Genomic DNA, 26713 nt, shown 5'->3' with positions numbered 1-26713 from the left:
AGCACACAGATATACAGGTGTCACATATCACATTACTCAGCGCAGTCTCCATATACAGACTCAGGAGCACACAGATATACAGGTGTCACATATCACATTACTCAGTGCAGTCTCCTATATACAGACTCAGGAGCACACAGATATACAGGTGTCACATATCACATTACTCAGCTCAGTCTCCTATATACAGACTCAGGAGCACACAGATATACAGGTGTCACATATCACATTACTCAGCGCAGTCTCCCATATACAGACTCAGGAGCACACAGATATACAGGTGTCACATATCACATTACTCAGCGCAGTCTCCCATATACAGACTCAGGAGCACACAGATATACAGGTGTCACATATCACATTACTCAGCGCAGTCTCCTATATACAGACTCAGGAGCACACAGATATACAGGTGTCAAATATCATATTACTCAGAGCAGTCTCCCATATACAGACTCAGGAGCACACAGATATACAGGTGTCACATATCACATTACTCAGCATAGTCTCCTATATACAGACTCAGGAGCACACAGATATACAGGTGTCATATATCACATTACTCAGCACAGTCTCCTATATACAGACTCAGGAGCACACAGATATACAGGTGTCACATATCACATTACTCAGCGCAGTCTCCTATATACAGACTCAGGAGCACACAGATATACAGGTGTCACATATCACATTACTCAGAGCAGTCTCCCATATACAGACTCAGGAGCACACAGATATACAGGTGTCACATTACTCAGCGCAGTCTCCTATATACAGACTCAGGAGCACACAGATATACAGGTGTCACATATCACATTACTCAGCGCAGTCTCCTATATACAGACTCAGGAGCACACAGATATACAGGAGTCACATATCACATTACTCAGCGCAGTCTCCTATATACAGACTCAGGAGCACACAGATATACAGGTGTCATATATCACATTACTCAGCACAGTCTCCTATATACAGACTCAGGAGCACACAGATATACAGGAGTCACATATCACATTACTCAGCGCAGTCTCCTATATACAGACTCAGGAGCACACAGATATACAGGAGTCACATATCACATTACTCAGCGCAGTCTCCTATATACAGACTCAGGAGCACACAGATATACAGGTGTCACATATCACATTACTCAGCACAGTCTCCTATATACAGACTCAGGAGCACACAGATATACAGGTGTCACATATCACATTACTCAGCGCACTCTCCCATATGACGGCAGCAACTACTTTCTTACCAACAGCCCCAGAACTTTCTGCTGGATGGATGACTCGGATGGAAAAGTCTTTGGGAAAAGAGAAAGAATAATACAATAAATTGAAGTGTCAGACATGTTTCTATCCTTTATTATTCAGCATATTAGCAGTTTTATTTAAGATTGGTTATGGGGACGAAAAAGATACAAATTGTGGTAATGTAGCCATGTCATTTGGCAAATGTGAGATTTTAAGAAATTAAGTATTTGAAGCTGTTAAATCATTTAAAAAAATGACAAATTAAAAGCGTGATAATAGAATATTTCAATAATAATAATAATCCAATGCTAAAAGTCAATATAATAATTGAAAATAGGATTTTTGGCAAAATTACCGTTGAGTCCTCTCTCTTAAGTAGGCTGGGTAACACTGGACAATGGGACTGCAGGTTGGGGCTGGAGCTGGCACTTAATGAAACTGTAATCCTAAGCTCCCCCCCCACAATTCCACAATTCCAGTACTTCTTTAAAAGACCAGATAGCCACACGACGGACCCGTGCTGCTGAAGTCCCATGTCGTACTGTCCATACGATCGCTGCCACCCTAGCGGAAGGCGCTGACAGCCGGTGTGGTCATTGGTGCCCCGTACCAGAAAAGGCTTGAGTGCTGACGGAGGGGATCCAACGCACAAGGGTCTCCTGAGTAGCCGGCCAATCCTGTTTATGTGCATCGTAAAGAACCCGCAGAGAACAGTGCGGCTACCAAAGAAGACATGCCGAAGGAAATCTGCAGTGCTCAGCACAACTAGGAGAGCCAGATCATCCCAATCCTGGGAGTATGCCGAAGGAGAAAGAACCAGAAAGACAATATCCTGGTGTATGTACAAGGCTGAAACACATGTTGGCTGGAACGTAAAACCTGTACGGAGCAACCGCACACTCGTCACTGAAAACAAGAAAAGGCGGCTTGCCAACTTTAAACACTGAACTATGCCGCGGGAAGGAAATAGCCCTAAGGAAGACTAGCTTCCAAGCAACTAACTGAAGATCCGCTGAACGCAACTCCTCCAATGGAGCCTGTATGCGAGCCGATAGGACTAGATTGAAAGTCCACGGTAACACCTGCAGACGCCCCAGCGGCTGAATATGCACACCACTTTGTAAAAATGGTTTGGTCCCTCGTAAGAAAGGCCAAACGCTGCCAGAAAGAAAAGTGACAGGGCCGAAGCATGACTAGTCATAAAATGAAGTAGTCAACCAGCTTCCAAACCCCTCAGAAGGAAGGCCAAGAAACGGGAAAAGTGAAAACCTGTAATGGTTATACCACAAGAGGTAGTTTCCAAACTCAGAGGTAATCGTGAGATGGAAACGGTGTCTGGGCTCGCAGGATAGTATGGACCAGAGAGAGAGAACCTGCCTCTTTCTCACTACCACCCAAGTTCGGTTGTGAAAACCAACATAGGAAAGTGCCCTTGCAGAAACTGGCCTTGTTGAAGCAGGCCCAGATGAAGTGGCAGATGCCACCCCGGACCTACCAACCTTGGGAGAACATCCCTGTACCATGACCAGCGTAGCCAGTCTGGAGCCAGTAGGATTACACTCGCTCAGGCAGCCCCGATGCACCTGGAGACCAAAGGGAATAGTGAGGTCAGCAGAAACAGATGGTCCAGGCGAAAAATTCCACGGAACAGTCAAGGCATCCACTGCAGAAGCCAGTGGATATCCTGATCACATCCAAAATCGTAAAGCCTCGAAACATGTCGAGAGACCCTGAGTTTCCCACGCAGAAAGCTTCACGTCCGAACAAATGGTAGGAAAACCACTGGAAGGTGAGACCACTGCCCTGGAAGAAACGTGGTTCTGCTGAGGAAGTCCACTGTCCCATGTCTCACTACCGGTATAACCACTGTCGAGAGAGTCAGAACAAAGGTCTCCCCCCCACCAGGAAAGAATTTGGGCTGTCTCCACCAGCACTGCAAAGCTCTTGGGCCTCCCTGACGACATACTTATGCCACCGGCTAGCAGTTATTCAAATGACTGCAAACCAGCCATCCAGCGAAGATGGCCCTCAAGAGAGCCAGAAAGATGGCTCGGAGCTTGAGCCCATCAATCAGCCGAGACATTGCGGCTACCAAAAAATCCCTGGAGTCGAAAGTCTAGGAGACTTGCGACCGTGGTCACAATGAGCCAATCAACCAAAGATCTGACCTGGAGAAGAACAGAAACCATCCACCAATGGAGAGTGACGAGTGCAGTCAGACTGAACAAGATGAAAGGGATGCCTAGCAACCCTTCCAAGTTTGGAGAATTACCCACTGGAACTCCTGTGAGTGGAGACGGTCCAATGAATGGAGACCATCATGCCCACCAACGTAATGCCCTGCAAGATCGAAGGACGAGGCAGCAACAGAGCCGTTGAGACTAAGGTCAGTAGGGTCTGTGCACTGTCCGCCACTAGAGAAAACCCCGCTGGTGTTATATGTCGAAAGCCACCCCCAAAACTGAAGATGCAGGCAAGGAAGCAGGGGAGACCTTGCGAAAGTTTGTGGAACAGCAATGATTCAAACAAGAGACCTTCAGGTACGTAACTGTGAAGCCGAAGTATCCTGCACAAGCAGAACATACGAAGAGGGCAGTTGTCAGACCATGTATGTGTGCCCTGCGCTGCATAACCTACCTGCAAACATAGGGAGCCAGGGCTCACCGCACAATGGGGCCTGACCCAGACAGGGGGCTGATTCAAATTGTTGATTGAGGAAGAAAGATGACCTGCCCAAACCGGAACATGAAGATACGTGTGTCAGACGCCTAGTGAGCAGTTGTTGGCCTCTGTGCTCTGGAGCTCTGATCGTAGAGAATTCACTCGAACCGAGGAGTGGAATGATAGCACGGTCCAATGCCAGCGTGTTCATCGCTTCCTGGGAAGAGCAACGTCGCAAAACAAAAAATTACTTGGCAGCGGAGGTCAAAGATATAACCATAGCAAGTGATATCTAGCACCCAAGTGACTGAAGAAATCACTCAATGGACTCTGAACAGGAGGAAACGCCCTAGCGTTTGCACGTGAACGGTGTATGAGATATACCCTTTAGGCACAAGGCATCCTTGGAGCCCTGTCCCCAGAACAGCGAGGGGTGCTGGAAAAACTGCTTCTGGAAACCGAACTTCTGCCGGGGTAGAATCAGCTTGTGGCAGACTGACCTTTCAAGGACGCACCACCCCGAAAAAAGGGACGTAAACTTGGAAATGCGGACCCCGCCAGTAGGGACCGCCACAGGAAGACAAGTGCTTTCCCAACCTGTGGGTATTCATGATCCAGTGCTGGCTAAAAGAACATCCTCACCAAACAGAAAACAAGGTAAGGAAACATATGGTTATGAATGCGCAATATGAAGTGCAGAGCCCAAGGGCCCTTCGAGACCAAACCGCCGTAGCTGAAATCCGTAATCTACCTGTGCCCCGTTTTGCATGGCCTCCCACACAGAGTCCACCGTAAAACCATCCTGTCAATCCGGCAGTGAATCCCAGGGCAAATCATCACAAAGCCTCGCTAAGACTTCGTCAGCGGAATCGACCATAGCACACGCCACCCATGTCAAGGCTCGTCAAGGCCGAAAAACGTCTTCAGGACCTATTAAAACAGACAGGAGACAACCCCCCAAGTTTTAGCTAGCGGATCCCTAAAAAACGCTGAGCTCCGACCAGGACGGGGCGTGTGTTGCGCTAATGGACTGCCACAGCGACAACAGTGGGAGGTGCGCTGTAACGCTAACCCCTACACGTCTGTCTTTGCTGTCCATAGTAATCAAAACCAGCAGGCGTGACCTACTGAAGGCAAATTAGCAGGCAGATATGAAAAGCAGCTAATACACAGACAGCTAATATAATGAGAGTTATGGTGAGAACTTACCTTTGGTAACGCTCTTTCTTCGAAGCCCATAGGGTCCACAGTGAGACCTTGGGGTATAGCTGGATCTGGATCCCGGGCACCACGCAGTTAAAATCTTTGCTCCCAGGATGCTGTGAAACCATCCTCCCTCTATACCCCACCCCAGAGCCAGAGGCACCTCAGTTCATAAATAGCCAAAGGCCGGAGGAGGAAAAAGAGAGAAGGAAGCCTGGAACACTCGAGAATCATAATCACAGAGAGGAGACGGAAAACTGGTGAAGAAGTACGAGAGCCCATATGAAGCCAGGTGCATCAGGGTGGGTACCCTGTGGACCCTATGGACTTCGAAGACACAGTTAACCAAGTTAATTTCTTACCACAACTTCTTTTCTTCTTCAGGGTCCATAGGCTCCATAGGGAGACCTTGGGGATGTCCCAAAGCAGTCCTTTTAAAAGGACTGAGAGGCAAAGGTATCAAATGCATAGAACCTTAGAAAGGTCTGGATAGAAGACCACGTGGCCGCCTTACAAAGCTGAACAGCCGAGGAAAGACTGCCCACAGACCGAGTAAAATGGGCGGTAACAGAAGCTGGAACAGGTAGGCCCACCTGTGTGTAAGCATCTGATATAGTCATACGAAGCCATCTAGCCAATATCTGTTTTTTGGCTGGCCATCCCTTCTTGTGAAATCCATAGAGCACAAATAAGAAGTCCGATTTCCAAAGGGAACTGGTACGGTCCACATAAATTCTGAGAGCACGGACTACATCCAAATAGGCCTCACCTGCCGAGATGTCAGATGACTGAAAGGCCGGTACTATAATTTCCCAATTAATGTGGAAATTAGAAACCACTTTAGGAAGAAACTCCGGGCGAGTGCGAAGCACAGCCCTGTCCTGGTGAAATATCAGAAAGGGAGGACGACAGGAGAGCGCCCCCAACTGCCAGAAGAAAAAGAGTCTTAGCGGTTAACCACTTAATTTCCACCAAATCTAGAGGTTCAAATGTAGGACCTTGGAGGGCTCGAAGAACTACTGCCAAATCCTAAGGAGCCACTGGGGGGGGGGGACAAAGGGAGCTTGAATCCGGAGAACTCCCTGAAAAAGGTGTGGATATCCGGGAGCGGAGCTATCCTTCGCTGGAACCACACTGACAATGCAGAGACATGCACCTTCAACGAGGCCAGTTGTAGGCCGAGATAAAAAACCAGCTTGAAGGAATGCTAGTATTCTGGAAACACGAATCACTTGAGGGTCGTAATCCCTTATGCGACACCACTAGAAATAAGTATGCCACACTCTGTGATAGATCCTAGCTGAGGAAGGTTTATGCGCTCAAAGCATCGTGTTGATGACTGAGCGAGAGAATCCCCTGGACCTTAGGATGGATGTCTCAAGAGCCACGCCGTCAAAGACAGACGATCCAGGTCTGCGTAAAGGCAAGGACCGCGAGACAACAAGTCAGGACACTGAGGTAGCAGGAACGGAGTGTCGATGGAGAGACTCCGCAGATCTGAGTACCAGTGAAGTCTGGGCCAAGCTGGAGCCACCAGCAGGACCGTGCCTCCGTCCTGTTTGAACTTCCGAAGAACCCAAGGAAGCAGGGATACTGGAGGGAATAGGTACGCAAACTGGAAAGTCCACTTCACTGACAGAGCCTTGTTCTGGACCCGTACACTGGCAACTTGTGATTGTGATGGGAGGCCATGAGGTCCACCTCTGTGAGGCCCCATTTGTCCACTAGGAGTTCAAACACCTCTTGGTGAAGAGACCATTCCCCTGGATGCACTTCGTGACGGCTGAGGAAATCCGCTTCCCAATTGAGGACTCCCGGAATGAACACTGCCGAGATGGCTGGGAGATGACACTCTGCCCAAGTCAGGATGCGGGACACTTCTGTCATTGCTGCCCAACTTTGAGTGCCCCCTTGATGGTTGATGTAAGCCACCGTGGTGGTGTTGTCGGACTGAACCTGCATGGCTTTTCCGTGAAGAACGTGGCTTGTCATCATGAGGGCCCTGTACACAGCCCAAAGTTCCAATATGCTTATTGGAAGGATTGCTTCGTCTGCTGTCCAATGGCGCTGAAAAGAGTGCGGGCCGGTCACCATGCCCCAACCCCGGAGACTGGCGTCCGTTGTCAGAAGTACCCAGCCCGTGATCCAAAAGGGGCGACCCTTGGTGAGATACGTTGTCTGTAGCCACCAAGACTAAGACAATTGCACCTCCGGAGAAAGCACCAGCATCTGAGTCCTGATCTGGTGAGGTAACCCGTTCCACTTGGATAGTATCAGCCGCTGTAGGGGCCTTGAATGGAACTGGGCATATTCCACCATGTCGAATGTGGGCACCATGGATCCTAGAACCTGCATTACCGAGTGTACAGACACCCGGCGACTGCGCAGACAACTGCGCACTCGCAGTTGCAGAGAGGAGATCTTTTCTGGAGTTAGAAAAATTCTCTGCTGATGACAATCCAGAAAGACTCCCCAGGTTGCATAGCCAGTAAGATGGATCGTAAAGTTTCCATCCTGAACCTGGGCACTCTAGGAACTTGTTCAGAGATTTTAGGTTGAGGATAGACCGATGAGACCCATTCGGCTTTTGAACCAGAAACAGAGTAGAGTAGTAACAGTCCCGTGCTCAGACAGTGGAACTGGTACAATTACCCCTGCTTTCAGCAAGGACTTTATGGCCTCCTGGATCTGCAAGGCCTTGTTCTTGTCCAGCGGAGGGCTTGTGCAGAAAAACTGGTGGGGAGGCCTTCAACGGAATGAGAGGGCGTACCATTGAGAGACCACTTCTTTTACTCAAGCATCCTTGGTGGTAAGACATCAGCGCTGGGCGAATTGAAGAAGTCGGCCTCCCACTCTGGGATCCCCCAGAGGGAGGCCCGTCCCGAGGGTTTATCCTCCGACTTGGAAGTAGGGCATCTGGCACTCCAGGCCTGTTTCTTAGGCTTAGAGGTCGATTTGGCCACTGATTGTCTAGGAAAAGACTGTCCTTTGGGCTTTCCTTGAGAAGGAAAAACAAGAGATATGGTAAGAACTTACCTTTGTTATCTCTGTTTCTACGAAGTCCATAGGGTCCACAGGGTTGACCTTGGGGTATAGCTGGATCTGGATCCACGGGCACCACGCAGTTAAAGCTTTGCTGCTCCCAGGATGCACTTGGGACCGTCCTCCTCTATACCCCGCCCCGGCCACAGGCACCTCAGTTGGTAAGCAGCTAAGGCCGGAGGAGGAGACTAAACAGAGAGAAGGAAGACTGGAACACACAAGAAACCATACTCACAGAAATGGGAGACGGAAAACCGGTGACCAGCCACACAGCCCATTTGAAGCCAGGTGCGTCAGGGCGGGCGCCCTGTGGACCCTATGGACTTCGTAGAAACAGAGATAACAAAGGTAAGTTCTTACCATATCTCTTGTTTTCTACTTCAGGGTCCATAGGGGGTCCACAGGGTTGACCTTGGGGATGTCCCAAAGCAGTTCAACTAAGGGCGGGGACGCTCCTGTGCTGAAAGGAGTACCCGGCGCCCAAAGGATGCATCCTGAGAGGCGAAGGTGTCAAACGCATAAAACCTCAAAAACGTCTGAATTGAAGACCAAGTAGCCACCTTACACAGCTGAACAGCGGAGGCGCCACGTCTAGCAGCCCAAGAGGGACCCACAGAACGAGTGGAATGAGCCTTAACAGAGGCTGGCACAGGTAAACCCTCCTGTGCATAAGCCTCACAAATAACTGAACGAAGCCAACGGGCTAACGTTTGCTTGTTGGCAGGCCAACCCCTCTTGTGAAAACCGAAGAGGACAAACAAAGAATCAGACTTCCTAACCGAAGCAGTCCGGTCCACGTAGATTCTAAGTGCCCGGACTACATCTAAGGAAGCCTCACCAGCGGAAAGATCAGGTGACTGAAAAGCTGGCACAACAAGTTCCTGATTAATGTGGAACTTTGAGACCACTTTGGGCAAAAACTCAGGACGAGTGCGGAGCACCGCCCTGTCCTGGTGAAAAATCAGAAAAGGGGAGCGACAGGAAAGCGCCCCCAATTCTGAAACCCTCCTGGCAGAAGCAATTGCCGGGAGAAAAATGGTCTTAAACGTCAGCAACTTGAGCTCCACCGACTCAAGCGGCTCAAAAGGAGGACCCTGCAAGACCCGCAGCACCACCGCCAAGTCCCACGGAGCCACCGGAGGCACGAAGGGAGGCTGGATCCTGAGAACACCTTGGAAAAAGGTGTGAACGTCTGGCAGTGTAGCAATCCGTCGCTGAAACCACACGGACAAAGCAGACACATGAACCTTCAGAGAGGCCAGGCGTAAGCCGAGGTCCAAACCCGATTGAAGAAACTCCAAGATTCTGGAAACCCGAAACATCTGCGGATCATAGTTTCTGGATTCACACCACTGAAAATAAGTGCGCCACACCCTGTGGTAAATCCGCGCGGAAGCAGGCTTGCGTGCCCTAAGCATGGTACCAATCACCGAACTGGAGAAACCCCTAGACCTCAAGACGGCTGTCTCAAGAGCCACGCCGTCAAAGACAGCCGACCCAGATCCGGGTAAAGGCAGGGCCCTTGAGACAACAGGTCCCGACGCTGAGGAAGAAGGTACGGAGCGTCGATGGAGAGGCACCTCAGATCGGAGTACCAAGGACGTCTGGGCCACGCCGGAGCCACCAGCACGAGCGTGCCGCCGTCCTGCTTGAATTTCCGCAGAACCCGAGGAAGTAAGGATATCGGAGGAAACAGATACGCCAGGTGAAACGTCCATTTCACCGACAGAGCGTCTACCAGACAGGCGCCTGCGTCTCTTGTCCTTGACCCGTAAACGGGCAACTTGTGATTGTGACGGGAGGCCATCAAGTCCAGCTCCGGCAGCCCCCACCTGTCCACGAGTAGCTGAAACACCTCTGGGTGAAGCGACCATTCCCCGGGATGCACGTCGTGACGGCTGAGGAAGTCCGCCTCCCAATTGAGGACTCCGGGAATGAAGACTGCCGAGATCGCTGGAACGTGACACTCCGCCCAAGCAAGAATGCGAGACACCTCCGACATTGCTGCCCGACTGCGAGTTCCCCCTTGGTGGTTGATGTACGCCACCGTGAAGAGCGGGGCCGGACGACTGCAGGGCCCTGTACACAGCCCGCAGTTCCAGGATGTTGATGGGGAGAAGTGCTTCTTCCGCGGACCAACGACCCTGAAGCGATAATGAGCCGGTCACTGCCCCCCAACCCCGAAGACTGGCATCCGTCGTGAGCAGGACCCAGTCCGGGATTCAAAATGGGCGCCCCTCGACCAGATGAGCTGTCTGAAGCCAGCAAGCCAAAGATAGCCGAACGTCCGGAGACAACACCAGCACCTGAGAGCGAATCCGGTGAGGTAACCCGTTCCATTCTGATAGAATCAGCCCCTGCAGGGGCCGGGAATGGAACTGGGCAAATTCCACCATGTCGAATGTCGACACCATGGACCCCAGAACTCTCATAGCTGAATGGACCGACAGGCGGCAACTGCTCAGGCAACTGTGTATCCGCAGCTGCAGGGAGGAGACCTTCTCTGGAGTCAGGAAAATCCGTTGCTGACGAGAATCCAGCAGGGCTCCCAAATGAACCATCCGCTGTGATGGAATCAGGGAGGACTTCTTCCAGTTTATCAACCACCCGTGTGCTTGAAGACAAGCAATGGTCAGGTGGAGATGTCGAAGAAGCACCTCCGGGGAGCTCGCCAGCAGCAGAAGATCGTCCAGGTACGGCAACAGACGTAGACCCTGACCCCGAAGGTGGGCAGCCATAACCGCCATCACCTTGGTGAACACCCTCGGAGCCGTGGAAAGGCCAAAAGGCAACGCCCGAAATTGGTAGTGATGGTTCAGGATAGCAAACCTCAGATACCACTGATGTGCCGATGCTATGGGCACATGGAGATAGGCGTCCTGGATATCGAGGGAGACCATATAATCCCCGGGTTCCATCGCCAGAATGATGGAACGTAACGTTTCCATCCTGAACCTGGGAACTCTGAGGTATCTGTTCAGAGACTTCAAATTCAGGATAGGGCGATGAGAACCATTGGGTTTCTGTACCAGAAACAGAGTAGAATAGTACCCCGTCCCGCGCTGAGACTGCGGAACGGGAACAATGACCCCTGCTTGTAGCAAGGATTCTATAGCTACCTGAATCTGACCAGCTTTGGTCTTGTCCAGAGAAGGACTCGTACAGAAAAACTGGTGGGGCGGCCTGAACCGAAAAGACAGGGCGTACCCCTGAGAGACTACTTCTCGAACCCAGGCATCCGTGGTGGTATTGTGCCAACACTGGGCGAATTGGAGAAGTCGGCCTCCCACTCTGGGGTCCCCCAGAGAGAGGCCCGTCCCATCAGGCAGCAGGCTTATCCTCCTGCTTGGAAGAAGGGCGCCGAGCACTCCATGCCTGCTTCTTGGGCTTGGGTGCGGCCTTGGTCGCCGAATGTCTCGGGAAGGACTGGCCCTTGGACTTACCCTGAACCCGAAAGGACCGAAAGGCAGAGCTCCTCACTTTAGCCGGCGCAGAGGCCGAAGGGAGAAAAGCCGACTTGGACTTAGCCAAAGTATCCACTATTTTGTCCAAATCCGGACCAAATAGTAAATCACCATTAAAAGGCAAGGCCTCCAGACCCTTTTTTGAATCTGCATCAGCCCTCCAGGACCTCAGCCACAGGGAGCGCCGAGCAGACACCGCTGCAGCCGACACCCTAGAAGTGAGCAGGCTGGCATCCAAAGACGCTTCCCCAATATAGGAAGCTGCATCCCGCATCTGTCCCACTAACGCTCTCTGGATATCCGGAGCCTCATCAGGAAAGGTATCCTCCAAGGCATTGGCCCATGCCTCAATGGCTTTAGCCACCCAGGAGATAGCCATGGACGGGCGAGCCACCGCCCCGGAAAGAGAATAAATGGACTTTAAACAAGTCTCCACCTTCCTGTCCGTGGGATCCTTCAAAGAGGAGATAGACGGCAATGGCAGCGTTGCGCTTTTGATCAAGCGGGTAACGTGGGAATCCACCGCCGGCGGAGTTTCCCATTTCCTGCAATGAGCTTCAGGAAAAGGATAGTTCGCCGCCAACCTCTTCTGTGGATGGAACCTCTTACTAGGTAATTGCCAGGCCGCCGCCATATGATCCGATAATTGATCAGACAGGGGGAACACAGTTGAAGTCACCTTGGCCTTTTTAAAATTAGGAAACTTCGACCTAGGAGCCGGCGCATCATCCTCAACATGTAGGATAGCCCGCACCGCCCTAACTAAGGCTGGAACATTAATGGAGGACTTAGCTTCCACCTCCTGCCCCATGACATCAGAGTCAGAGTCCTCATGGATTTCTCCATCATCTGAGGACACTTCCGAGTCCGACAACTGCGCAGCTAGTGAACGTTTAGACACCCTTGGTGGCACATCACCTTGCAACATGGACTGAAACGCCGAGGATGCAGCCGCCAGACTCTGTACGGAGCTGGATAGAACATCCACCCAAGGCGGAGGAGCCGTCGGAGCAAAACTCTGCAAAGGCACTACAGACTGACGCATCCCTGGGGAAGACTGCACATACACAGGCAGTCCCGAGTAAGGACCCACAGTCTGGGCCCCGGGGGGAGACCGCAACATTGGTGGAACCCCCGGGGAATGGGGGATGGTGGGCTGCGGCAACGCCCTAGAAGGGACCGCTGATGGGACCGATAACCGGTCCGCAATAGACGCCAGCACCTGTGAAAACATCGCCCAAGGAGGGTCCTGTGATACAGGGGGGTTGGAGGGGCCCGGTACCAGCTGGCACCGCCCGCACAGACCATCCTGAGATAAGTCCTCCCCATCAACTCCAGCAGCACAGCGTCTGCAGGAAAATAACACAGGAGCCACAGAGCGCTCAGTCTCCTCATCAGACATGATACCGTAAATCACAAGAAATACGTATCACCAGAGGAATTACGGTTTTAACACCCGCGCACTCACCAGATGCGACACAACAGCCCAGATATGGTACTGTGTAGCACACAACAGTATGTGACTGACCCCACAAATACGTGTTTTATATAAGTGAGGGTCTCAGAAAAACGCCCTTCCCCCACACACCTGCCGGGCCGTAGGAGAAGGAAAGGGATAGTTATAAGCTGACAGTAAGGAGAATAAGTCACAGACAGGCAGCACTAGCAATAGTCACATACAATGCAGAACAGTTATACTCACTGCACCTTCCGCTACAATCAACCGCCCAGATTCAGTGTCTGGGAGGGCTATAGCGCTGTGTACACTGTCCTTTAGCAGGGGAGAGGTACACAGGGGGACCGGTCCACTTGATACCGCCTGGGAGTCTGCGATGTGCCAGTAAAGATGGCCGCCGGAGACCTCAGAGGAGGAGTGGCCGAGAGATAAGAGCAGCTCAGCGACGCCAGACTGCTAGTTGAAAGGCGCGCTGAGCTGAGGGGAGGAGCCGCTAGACAGGGAAGGCTGCCTCCCCTGACTAGCAATTAACCCCCGGGTTGCCAGTCCCGCTACCAGCCTGATACCCTGGTGGTCTAGCGGACACGCGGGGTATTCCTCAATTGAGGGGGAGCCCGCCGCCGCCGCTAGCGCCTCCGGTCTGTCCCCAGAGACCGGAGGCTTCTGACTGCATGTAAAGTATCCGCGGGCCGCCGCACGCGGTGACCCGCGGCTTACCTGATCCCCGTCGCTTCCGGCAGCAGTCAAGGGAGTCCCCAGAGCCCGGCTAGTACAGGCTCTGGGGTCCCGCCGCGATCCCCAGAGCTGTACTGGCGTCGCGGCGCCAGCGGGGAGAAGGAGCGGCAGCGTGGACGTCCTAAAGGACAGTCTGATGCTGCCGCTCTAAAAGTGTAAAAAAAGTAGAAAAAAATAAAAAATTTCTCTTTTAAAATAAAGCTATGGGGCTGCTCCTGCAGCCCCACTGCGACAGGGTGACCCGACTCCGGCCGGGCACCAACTAAAACTGAGGTGCCTGTGGCCGGGGCGGGGTATAGAGGAGGACGGACCCAAGTGCATCCTGGGAGCAGCAAAGCTTTAACTGCGTGGTGCCCGTGGATCCAGATCCAGCTATACCCCAAGGTCAACCCTGTGGACCCCCTATGGACCCTGAAGTAGAAAGAGGCGCAGATGTTGACGGCAGAAAAGCTGACTTAGGGCCTCATTCAGACCCACTCGCGAGCGGCTGTCCGCTCGCAAGTGGGTCGATGTTATGCACTGAGCATGCGCACGATGGAGGGAGCTCCGTCGTGCGCATGCGCCAGACGCGACGAGCGAAGGAAAGTCCTTCGCTCGTTGTGTCTGATCAAAGGGGGCGTGCTGTCGATGTTGATTGACAGCACGCCCCCTTTGGTGGGCGTGCCTCCCTGACGGGGGCGTTCCCACAGGAACGCCTCCCGTCAGAAGCCGGCCCACTGACATCACTAGTGATGTCAGTGGGAGTGATTTTGGCTCTGATAGAGCCAAAATCACTCCGGAGCTTGCGGTTGAAAACCTCAACCGCAGGTTCCGGCTCGCAGTTTCGATGGTCGCGATGGTCACGACCATCGCGGTCATCAAACTGCACGCTCGTATAGGCTGTAGGTGGTGACACACAGCTATACGAGCGTCCAGGAGGACGCTCCATTTTCATGGAGGGCGGCCCTCATTCAGAGCGTGCGCTCTGCTCAGAGCGTACGGCTCTGAATGAGGGCCTTAGATTTTACCAGTGTGTCTACAATTTTGTCCAGGTCTGGGCCAAACAATATCTCTCCATTGAAGGGCAAGACCTCCAGGCTCTTTTTGGAATCAGCGTCCGCCCTCCAGGAGCGTAACCACAGGGAGCGGCGAGCAGACACGGCTGCGGCAGAGACTCTGGAGGTCAGTAGACTGGCATCCAAATCAGCCTCACCAATATAACCAGCCGCATCCCTCATGTGGCCCACTAAAGACCTTTGAGCCTCAGGAGCCTCCTCGGGAAAGGTGTCCTCCAGGACATTCGCCCAGCTCTCTATTGCCACGGCTCCCGAAAGAGTAAAATCTATTTCAGGCACGTCTCCACCTTCCTATCTGTAGAATCCTTCAGGGAAGAAATGGAAGGCATTGACAACGTAGCACTTTTAATCAGGCGAGTAACACGAGAATCTAACGCAGGCGGTGATTCCCACTTCTTGCAGTGACCCTCAGGGAATGGATAGCATGAGGCCAAACGCTTTTGCGGTTGATACCTCTTACCAGGCTATTGCCAGGTTTCTGCCATGTGGTCTACCAACTGGTCAGAGGGAAAACTGCTGAAGTCACCTTTACCTGTTTAAATTGAGGGTATTTGGATTTAGCGGCAGGAATGTCATCCTCTATATCTAGTATGGATCAGACCTCCCGTACCAATGCTGGAATATTAATATTTGATTTAGGCTTCACCTCCTGTGGAGGGAAATCAGAATCAGATGCCTCGACCACTTGCCCATCATCCGATGACACATCTGTGTCCTGAGTAGACTGGGAAGACAATAACAAGAGATATGGTAAGAACTTACCTTTGTTATCTCTGTTTCTACGAAGTCCATAGGGTCCACAGGGTTGACCTTGGGGTATAGGTTGGGAACCAAATCCGGGCACCACGCAGTTAAAGCTTTTAGCTCCCAGGATGCACTTGGGTCCACTCTCCCTATAACCCCGCCCCCCAGCCAGAGGCACCTCAGATTGTAAGTAGCCAAAGGCCGGAGGAGGAGAGAAAAAGAGAGAGAAAACTGGAACACTCTAGAACCATACTCACAGAAAAGGAGACGGGAAGCCGGTGACCAGTAACACAGCCCATATGAAGCCAGGTGCGTCAGGGCGGGCGCCCTGTGGACCCTATGGACTTCGTAGAAACAGAGATAACAAAGGTAAGTTCTTACCATATCTCTTGTTTTCTACTTCAGGGTCCATAGGGGGTCCACAGGGTTGACCTTGGGGATGTCCCAAAGCAGTTCAACCAAGGGTGGGGACGCTCCTGTGCTGAGAGGAGAATCCGTCGCCAAAAAGGAAGCATCCTGAGAGGCAAAGGAAACCAATGCCTAGAACCTTAAAAAGGTATGGACAGAAGACCACGTGGACACCTAGTAAGGCAAAACAGCCGAGGCGCCACGACGAGCCGCCCACGAGGGTTACACGGCCCGAGAAAAAAACAAGCCTCAACGACAGAAATGCCCACCCATGGGTAGGCCCCTGAGGAAGACATACGAGGCCATCCAGTCAACATTTCATTATAGGCCGGCCATCGTTTCCTGTTAAAACCAGAAACCGCAGACCACCAATAAGGAGTCCGCTTACCATAAGGAACTTGAACGGATCACATAAAGCCAAAGAGGCCGGACCACAGTCCATGAGGCCACAACAGCCGAGAGGACTGGGAACTGAATGGCCATACCATAAGTTCCAGAATAATATGGAACCTAAAAACCACTTTAAGAAGAAACACAGGGCGAGAGCAACTCACACCCTGACATGATGCCCTCCAGAAGAGGGAGCCACCTGAGAACGCTCCCCATTCAGACACTCTCCTGGTTGATTCAAACACCCTGAGAGAGAGAGAGAGAGAGAGAGAGAGAGAGAGCTTAAACAATAGACCATGTAATGGCTATCACAACCAGCGGTTCCATGGACTGTCCCCGGAGGGAACAAAGAACCACTACTAACTCCCCAGGAGTCCCTAGGGAGGATAAGTGGCGACATAATCCAGAAAACACTCCAAAGGATGAACTGGATACCAGAGCGGAGCAATTCCATATCTTAACCATACCGACAGTGTAGAGATCCGCACTGTCAGGAAGGCCAGGCCAAGGGTGAAACCCAAGCCAGCTGGAAGGAATGCCAGAATATCTGGAAATCCTGGACACCGGAGGATCGTATCGACAGGTACGATACCATAAGAATTATGTATGCCACAGTCCGTGGCAGATCCCAGCAAAGTCTGGCCTATCTGCTCTAAACATCTCAATGAAGACAGAGCCAGGGAAGCCCGAGGACCACAGTAGGGGCGCAGTTAAAGACAAGCGATCCAGATCCAGGGAAAAACAAGGACCCTGAGACAACAGGTCCAGATAGTGAAGCAGTAGGAACGGAGCATCGAGGAGGAGACTCCGAAAATCTTAGTACCAGTGATGTCTGGGACGACCTGGAGCCCCCAGAAGGAAAGCCCCTCCGTCTCGAATTAAACTTCTGAAGACCTCGAGGAAGAAGGGAGACCGGAGGACACAGGTACACAAAGTGGAAGGACCACTTCACTGACAAAGAGTCACTGAAGGTAGCTTCAGTACTCCTAGAGCTGGACTGTAACACCGGTAATGTGTGATCGAGTCAGAAGGCCATGGGGATCAATCCCCTCAGGGAGGCCCCCTCTGCTCACCAGGAGTTGAAACCTCTCTTGGAGAAGAGACTAGTCCCCGGGATGCACGCCGTGACGGCTGAGGAAGCCCGCTTCCCAATGGAGAGCTCCGGGAATAAACACCGCAGAGTTGGCCAGGAGAAGACCCTTGGACTATGTCAGAATGAGTGACATTCCTAACATTGCCACCCAACTACCAGTGTTGCCTAGATGGAAGCCACTGTTGTGACACTGTCGGACTGAACCTATTCAGGTTTACCGTGACAAATGGGTTAGGCCAGAGTGAAAGTCCAAGACAGCTTAAACTATCAACAAGGTAAGTGGCAGGGCAGAAGCGACAGACGTCCAACTGCCCCGAAATGAATGCGGACCAGACACTGTCTTTAGCAAAGAACACCCTGGACGAGATGGCCATAGCCACCCGGACAGAGACCAACTCGCCTCCGTAGAAAGTATCATCGTTCGAACAGCGATCCGATGGAAAAAACTCGATCCATCTGGAGGGGAGTCAATTATGGCAAGGCCTGGAATGGAACTGAGCACATTCCACCCTACCAAAAGGTAGACACTCTGGTAGACCGCGCATCACAAAGAGTAATGACATATGTCGACTGCGTAGATATCCGCACACTCGAAGTTGAAGAGTGGAGATCTTGTCTTACGCCAGAAAAATTCTCAGATTCTGAGAATCCAGCAGTGCTCCCAGATGAAGAAAACCCTGTGAGGGATGCAGGGAGGACTTTTCTGTGACGAGAAGAAGCCCCGGTTATCCTGACCTGGCGGTAAAGTACCTTGGTGATCCTGCTAAAAGTAGGAGACCGTCCAGAGAAAGGAGCATTCGGATACACTGAACAGGTGAACTGTCAGAAAATCCATAAAGCTGGTAAACCCCGGTGGAGTTGAGGACAGCCCCAAAAGGCAGAGCCCGAAACTTACAAGTGTTGCTGTGGCACAGCAAACCTGAACCCATGCTGATGAGAGGGCTCTGTATGTACCCGTAGGTACGTATCCTGAATACTCGGATATACCATAAAATCCCCAGGTTCCAAACATCGGATGATGGAGCATGGACGATTCCACCTGAGTCAAGGCACCGTTGGAATCTGATTCAGGGATTTGAGACAGAGTATAGGCAAAGGAGGACCAGTCGGTCACCGCCCCAAAAAGAAAGTAGAACAACCAGTCCCTCACTGAGATAGTGAGGTTGGCCGAAATAGCTCTGCTTACCACAAAGACTGTATAGCTTTCTGGGATTGTAAGGCCCTGATCAGTTCTGAAGAAGGGCCCGTGTAACAATGCCTGTGAGGAGGCTGCATGAGCAATGAGAGGCCGTTGAGAATCAGTACCTCACTCTGGAAATTCCCCAGATGTAGACCTGTCCCGTCAGGCTGAGGGTATATCCTCAGGTGTAGAAACAGGGTCGTCCGGAAGTCCAGGACTGCTCGGTACTGGATAAGGTGGCCCCCGTGGAGGCCGACAGCCTAGGAAAAAACAGGCCTTTAGGCTGACCCTGAGGACAAAAAGACTTAACAGAGTTAGTCCGAATGTAGTGGGAGTAGCTAAAGACGGTATCTCCCCATTAGTGATACTGCCAATGATGCAACGATCTTGTCAAGGTCAGGACCAAACAAGAACTTCCCCCCGGAAGGAGTGTGCACCTCTGCTTTCCCATAACGCAGCCATAGGGTACTGCGGCGGATACAGACGCCGCCGAAACCCTGAAAGTTAGAAGACCGGCATCCCATGAGGTAATCCCACATATGACCACTGCATATTTTGTGAGCGGCAAAAAGATATTTGAACCTCAGACGTGTTGGAGGGGAAAAACGTCACAAAAGCATCACCATGCGATGGCCATGGTAGGACGGGCAACAGGCCCTGAAAACGAGTACATTGATTTCAGGCAAAGTTACCACCTACGGATCCGTAAAATTCGTCCAGGCCGGGATGGGAGGCGTATTAATGCCTGTAACCCGATGATTAACATACAAATCCATCCCAGAAGGGGATTTCCATTACTTGTGAGGACCCTCAGGGAATGGGCAACAGGAGGCCTTTGTGACTCCTCGTATCTGGGGACAGCCAGACTCCCGCTATGAGATCCACCCGCTGGGCAGAAAACGGGAGATGTATGATACTGGTGCAGGATCGACATTCTCTATATCCAGAATGAGCCTGGCTACCAGCCCCAAAGCAGGGATAATAATACTTGAGATCGGCTCCCCCCCATGTGAGAGGGAAAGAGCCGAATATACCATCCAGTTCACGGCAGAGCCACTGGTCAGTAACCACAGGGCGTATATCACGCCAATTAGTATTTCGTATAAAACGACATCCACCAGGGTGGCCGTTGTGGTAATCCCTGCAAGGGGAATGACAGACCGATGTGGTATCGGAGGTAATTCATGTACTGTGAAAAACCCCGGCAGGGAGCGATAGTCTGTGACACAGGGGTAAATTGCAAGAAATTGCGAGATACCCCGAGTTCAAAAACAAGAGATATGGTAAGAACTTACCTTTGTTATCTCTGTTTCTACGAAGTCCATAGGGTCCACAGGGTTGACCTTGGGGTATAGGTTGGGAACCAAATCCGGGCACCACGCAGTTAAAGCTTTTAGCTCCCAGGATGCACTTGGGTCCACTCTCCCTATAACCCCGCCCCCCAGCCAGAGGCACCTCAGATTGTAAGTAGCCAAAGGCCGGAGGAGGAGAGAAAAAGAGAGAGAAAACTGGAACACTCTAGAACCATACTCACAGAAAAGGAGACGGGAAGCCGGTGACCAGTAACACAGCCCATATGAAGCCAGGTGCGTCAGGGCGGGCGCCCTGTGGACCCTATGGACTTCGTAGAAACAGAGATAACAAAGGTAAGTTCTTACCATATCTCTTGTTTTCTACTTCAGGGTCCATAGGGGGTCCACAGGGTTGACCTTGGGGATGTCCCAAAGCAGTTCAACCAAGGGTGGGGACGCTCCTGTGCTGAGAGGAGAATCCGTCGCCAAAAAGGAAGCATCCTGAGAGGCAAAGGAAACCAATGCCTAGAACCTTAAAAAGGTATGGACAGAAGACCACGTGGACACCTAGTAAGGCAAAACAGCCGAGGCGCCACGACGAGCCGCCCACGAGGGTTACACGGCCCGAGAAAAAAACAAGCCTCAACGACAGAAATGCCCACCCATGGGTAGGCCCCTGAGGAAGACATACGAGGCCATCCAGTCAACATTTCATTATAGGCCGGCCATCGTTTCCTGTTAAAACCAGAAACCGCAGACCACCAATAAGGAGTCCGCTTACCATAAGGAACTTGAACGGATCACATAAAGCCAAAGAGGCCGGACCACAGTCCATGAGGCCACAACAGCCGAGAGGACTGGGAACTGAATGGCCATACCATAAGTTCCAGAATAATATGGAACCTAAAAACCACTTTAAGAAGAAACACAGGGCGAGAGCAACTCACACCCTGACATGATGCCCTCCAGAAGAGGGAGCCACATGAGAACGCTCCCCATTCAGACACTCTCCTGGTTGATTTAAACACCCTGAGAGAGAGAGAGAGAGAGAGCTTAAACAATAGACCATGTAATGGCTATCACAACCAGCGGTTCCATGGACTGTCCCCGGAGGGAACAAAGAACCACTACTAACTCCCCAGGAGTCCCTAGGGAGGATAAGTGGCGACATAATCCAGAAAACACTCCAAAGGATGAACTGGATACCAGAGCGGAGCAATTCCATATCTTAACCATACCGACAGTGTAGAGATCCGCACTGTCAGGAAGGCCAGGCCAAGGGTGAAACCCAAGCCAGCTGGAAGGAATGCCAGAATATCTGGAAATCCTGGACACCGGAGGATCGTATCGACAGGTACGATACCATAAGAATTATGTATGCCACAGTCCGTGGCAGATCCCAGCAAAGTCTGGCCTATCTGCTCTAAACATCTCAATGAAGACAGAGCCAGGGAAGCCCGAGGACCACAGTAGGGGCGCAGTTAAAGACAAGCGATCCAGATCCAGGGAAAAACAAGGACCCTGAGACAACAGGTCCAGATAGTGAAGCAGTAGGAACGGAGCATCGAGGAGGAGACTCCGAAAATCTTAGTACCAGTGATGTCTGGGACGACCTGGAGCCCCCAGAAGGAAAGCCCCTCCGTCTCGAATTAAACTTCCGAAGACCTCGAGGAAGAAGGGAGACCGGAGGACACAGGTACACAAAGTGGAAGGACCACTTCACTGACAAAGAGTCACTGAAGGTAGCTTCAGTACTCCTAGAGCTGGACTGTAACACCGGTAATGTGTGATCGAGTCAGAAGGCCATGGGGATCAATCCCCTCAGGGAGGCCCCCTCTGCTCACCAGGAGTTGAAACCTCTCTTGGAGAAGAGACTAGTCCCCGGGATGCACGCCGTGACGGCTGAGGAAGCCCGCTTCCCAATGGAGAGCTCCGGGAATAAACACCGCAGAGTTGGCCAGGAGAAGACCCTTGGACTATGTCAGAATGGGTGACATTCCTAACATTGCCACCCAACTACCAGTGTTGCCTAGATGGAAGCCACTGTTGTGACACTGTCGGACTGAACCTATTCAGGTTAACCGTGACAAATGGGTTAGGCCAGAGTGAAAGTCCAAGACAGCTTAAAGTATCAACAAGGTAAGTGGCAGGGCAGAAGCGACAGACGTCCAACTGCCCCGAAATGAATGCGGACCAGACACTGTCTTTAGCAAAGAACACCCTGGACGAGATGGCCATAGCCACCCGGACAGAGACCAACTCGCCTCCGTAGAAAGTATCATCGTTCGAACAGTGATCCGATGGAAAAAACTCGATCCATCTGGAGGGGAGTCAATTATGGCAAGGCCTGGAATGGAACTGAGCACATTCCACCCTACCAAAAGGTAGACACTCTGGTAGACCGCGCATCACAAAGAGTAATGACATATGTCGACTGCGTAGATATCCGCACCCTCGAAGTTGAAGAGTGGAGATCTTGTCTTACGCCAGAAAAATTCTCAGATTCTGAGAATCCAGCAGTGCTCCCAGATGAAGAAAACCCTGTGAGGGATGCAGGGAGGACTTTTCTGTGACGAGAAGAAGCCCCGGTTATCCTGACCTGGCGGTAAAGTACCTTGGTGATCCTGCTAAAAGTAGGAGACCGTCCAGAGAAAGGAGCATTCGGATACACTGAACAGGTGAACTGTCAGAAAATCCATAAAGCTGGTAAACCCCGGTGGAGTTGAGGACAGCCCCAAAAGGCAGAGCCCGAAACTTACAAGTGTTGCTGTGGCACAGCAAACCTGAACCCATGCTGATGAGAGGGCTCTGTATGTACCCGTAGGTACGTATCCTGAATACTCGGATATACCATAAAATCCCCAGGTTCCAAACATCGGATGATGGAGCATGGACGATTCCACCTGAGTCAAGGCACCGTTGGAATCTGATTCAGGGATTTGAGACAGAGTATAGGCAAAGGAGGACCAGTCGGTCACCGCCCCAAAAAGAAAGTAGAACAACCAGTCCCTCACTGAGATAGTGAGGTTGGCCGAAATAGCTCTGCTTACCACAAAGACTGTATAGCTTTCTGGGATTGTAAGGCCCTGATCAGTTCTGAAGAAGGGCCCGTGTACCAATGCCTGTGAGGAGGCTGCATGAGCAATGAGAGGCCGTTGAGAATCAGTACCTCACTCTGGAAATTCCCCAGATGTAGACCTGTCCCGTCAGGCTGAGGGTATATCCTCAGGTGTAGAAACAGGGTCGTCCGGAAGTCCAGGACTGCTCGGTACTGGATATGGTGGCCCCCGTGGAGGCCGACAGCCTAGGAAAAAACAGGCCTTTAGGCTGACCCTGAGGACAAAAAGACTTAACAGAGTTAGTCCGAATGTAGTGGGAGTAGCTAAAGACGGTATCTCCCCATTAGTGATACTGCCAATGATGCAACGATCTTGTCAAGGTCAGGACCAAACAAGAACTTCCCCCTGGAAGGAGTGTGCACCTCTGCTTTCCCATAACGCAGCCATAGGGTACTGCGGCGGATACAGATGCCGCCGAAACCCTGAAAGTTAGAAGACCGGCATCCCATGAGGTAATCCCACATATGACCACTGCATATTTTGTGAGCGGCAAAAAGATATTTGAACCTCAGACGTGTTGGAGGGGAAAAACGTTACAAAAGCATCACCATGCGATGGCCATGGTAGGACGGGCAACAGGCCCTGAAAACGAGTACATTGATTTCAGGCAAAGTTACCACCTACGGATCCGTAAAATCCGTCCAGGCCGGGATGGGAGGCGTATTAATGCCTGTAACCCGATGATTAACATACAAATCCATCCCAGAAGGGGATTTCCATTACTTGTGAGGACCCTCAGGGAATGGGAAACAGGAGGCCTTTGTGACTCCTCGTATCTGGGGACAGCCAGACTCCCGCTATGAGATCCACCCGCTGGGCAGAAAACGGGAGATGTATGATACAGGTGCAGGATCGACATTCTCTATATCCAGAATGAGCCTGGCTACCAGCCCCAAAGCAGGGATAATAATACTTGAGATCGGCTCCCCCCCATGTGAGAGGGAAAGAGCCGAATATACCATCCAGTTCACGGCAGAGCCACTGGTCAGTAACCACAGGGCGTATATCACGCCAATTAGTATTTCGTATAAAACGACATCCACCAGGGTGGCCGTTGTGGTAATCCCTGCAAGGGGAATGACAGACCGATGTGGTATCGGAGGTAATTCATGTACTGTGAAAAACCCCGGCAGGGAGCGATAGTCTGTGACACAGGGGTAAATTGCAAGAAATTGCGAGATACCCCGAGTTCAAAAGGGCAGTATGGTGAAGTAACTCCAAGCGAGTGACGACAATGGGGCCCGCCTGGCGATCCTCAAAGGAGAGGATCCTGAGAAACAACGCCCTTTAAGGGGGTCGTGCAAGGGGCCCGGCACCAGATGGTGCCGCATACGTAAACCTTTCTGAGTTAAAATCCTCCGCACTAATTCCTGCAGGCTATGACTTGCAGGATAGCAATAATGGGTGCAGTATCGTGTGCAATCTCCTGGTCAGATATATCTGACTATCTTGACGGAAATATTAAGCAGCGCCATACCGGTCCTGACTGACGCTAAGATTAGCTGCAGGAACCCATTATCAGCGTACGCAACTCACAGTTCCATCTAAAATATGGCAACGTGCAGCACGCAACAGTATGTGACAAACCTCACAGATATTAACAAATATATATATGTGAGGTCTCAGAACCACCCCAGGTACACCTGTATTAGGGCAGATACAGAAAAGGGATAGATATACACTGACAGGTGAGAGAAAAAGCAGACAGTCAGCACTAGCAAAAGTCACATACAATGCAGAAAAATATATATACATACATAAGCATGACATATAATATACTGCACAATGTCGCTACATTCAACTGCCCAGATTCAGTGTCTGGGAAGGCTATAGCGCTGTGTACACTCACCCAAAATGGCCAGGTACGCAGGGGGACTGGGCTCACTGACATCCTAAGAGTTCTGCAGCACCACAGAGAGAAAATGGCCGCTGGAGACCTCAGAAGAAGCGTGGCCCGCGGAGGAAGCAGCTCAGCGACGCCAGACTGTATTATTGAAAGGCGCGCTGAGCTGAGGGGAGGAGCCGCTAGACAGGGAAGGCTTCCTCCCCTGGCTAGCAATTAACCCCCCGGGATGCCGGCTCCCGCTGCCGCTATAATCCCTGGTGGGCTGTGGACACGCGGGGTATGCCTCCATGGAGGGGGAGCCCGCCGCCACCGCTAGCGCCTCCGGTCTGTCCCCAGAGACCGGAGGCATAAGGCTGCATGTACACGCGGGTCACCGCAAGCGGTGACCACGCGACTTACCTGTCCCCGTCGATCCGGCAGCAGCCCAGGGATTCCTCCAGAGCCCGGCTAGTACAGACTCTGGGGTCCCGCTGCGATCCCCAGATCTGTACTGGCGTCGCAGCGCCGGCGGGGTGTAGGAGCGGCAGCTCAGACGTCCATTGGACAGTCTGATGCTGCCGCTCTGAATAGTAAAAAAATAATAAAACAAAACTCTTTTAAGCTTAGAGGCTGCTAAGCAGCCCCCCTGCAGTAACGGTGACCCGACTCCGGCCGGGCACCAACTTAAACTGAGGTGCCTCTGGCTGGGGGGCGGGGTTATAGGGAGAGTGGACCCAAGTGCATCCTGGGAGCTAAAAGCTTTAACTGCGTGGTGCCCGGATTTGGTTCCCAACCTATACCCCAAGGTCAACCCTGTGGACCCCCTATGGACCCTGAAGTAGAAAGGGCAGTATGGTGAAGTAACTCCAAGCGAGTGACGACAATGGGGCCCGCCCGGCGATCCTCAAAGGAGAGGATCCTGAGAAACAACGCCCTTTAAGGGGGTCGTGCAAGGGGCCCGGCACCAGATGGTGCCGCATACGTAAACCTTTCTGAGTTAAAATCCTCCGCACTAATTCCTGCAGGCTATGACTTGCAGGATAGCAATAATGGGTGCAGTATCGTGTGCAATCTCCTGGTCAGATATATCTGACTATCTTGACGGAAATATTAAGCAGCGCCATACCGGTCCTGACTGACGCTAAGATTAGCTGCAGGAACCCATTATCAGCGTACGCAACTCACAGTTCCATCTAAAATATGGCAACGTGCAGCACGCAACAGTATGTGACAAACCTCACAGATATTAACAAATATATATATGTGAGGTCTCAGAACCACCCCAGGTACACCTGTATTAGGGCAGATACAGAAAAGGGATAGATATACACTGACAGGTGAGAGAAAAAGCAGACAGTCAGCACTAGCAAAAGTCACATACAATGCAGAAAAATATATATACATACATAAGCATGACATATAATATACTGCACAATGTCGCTACATTCAACTGCCCAGATTCAGTGTCTGGGAAGGCTATAGCGCTGTGTACACTCACCCAAAATGGCCAGGTACGCAGGGGGACTGGGCTCACTGACATCCTAAGAGTTCTGCAGCACCACAGAGAGAAAATGGCCGCTGGAGACCTCAGAAGAAGCGTGGCCCGCGGAGGAAGCAGCTCAGCGACGCCAGACTGTATTATTGAAAGGCGCGCTGAGCTGAGGGGAGGAGCCGCTAGACAGGGAAGGCTTCCTCCCCTGGCTAGCAATTAACCCCCCGGGATGCCGGCTCCCGCTGCCGCTATAATCCCTGGTGGGCTGTGGACACGCGGGGTATGCCTCCATGGAGGG

The 26713-nt window shown here is 51.7% G+C and overlaps 1 protein-coding gene across 1 annotated transcript in view; it reads right to left on the bottom strand.

Annotated features, from left to right (window-relative positions):
- Positions 1-1258: 1258 nt before the first annotated feature.
- Positions 1259-26713, bottom strand: part of LOC148431437 (protein zyg-11 homolog) — a gene marked incomplete at its 3' end in the record, with an annotated part of 111032 nt that continues 85577 nt past the window's right edge. The window contains exon 10 of the mRNA XM_088466009.1: positions 1259-1306. Within this exon, the coding sequence (XP_088322135.1) occupies positions 1259-1306 (48 nt within the window). The remainder of the gene's footprint in view (positions 1307-26713) is intronic.

This window comes from Taudactylus pleione, unplaced genomic scaffold (assembly GCF_031769625.1).
Source record: "Taudactylus pleione unplaced genomic scaffold, aTauple2 ptg002262l, whole genome shotgun sequence".
Taxonomy (NCBI): Eukaryota; Metazoa; Chordata; class Amphibia; order Anura; family Myobatrachidae; genus Taudactylus; species Taudactylus pleione.
The sequence above is the reverse complement of the archived record's forward strand: the minus strand, read 5'-3'. Positions and strand labels throughout refer to the sequence as shown.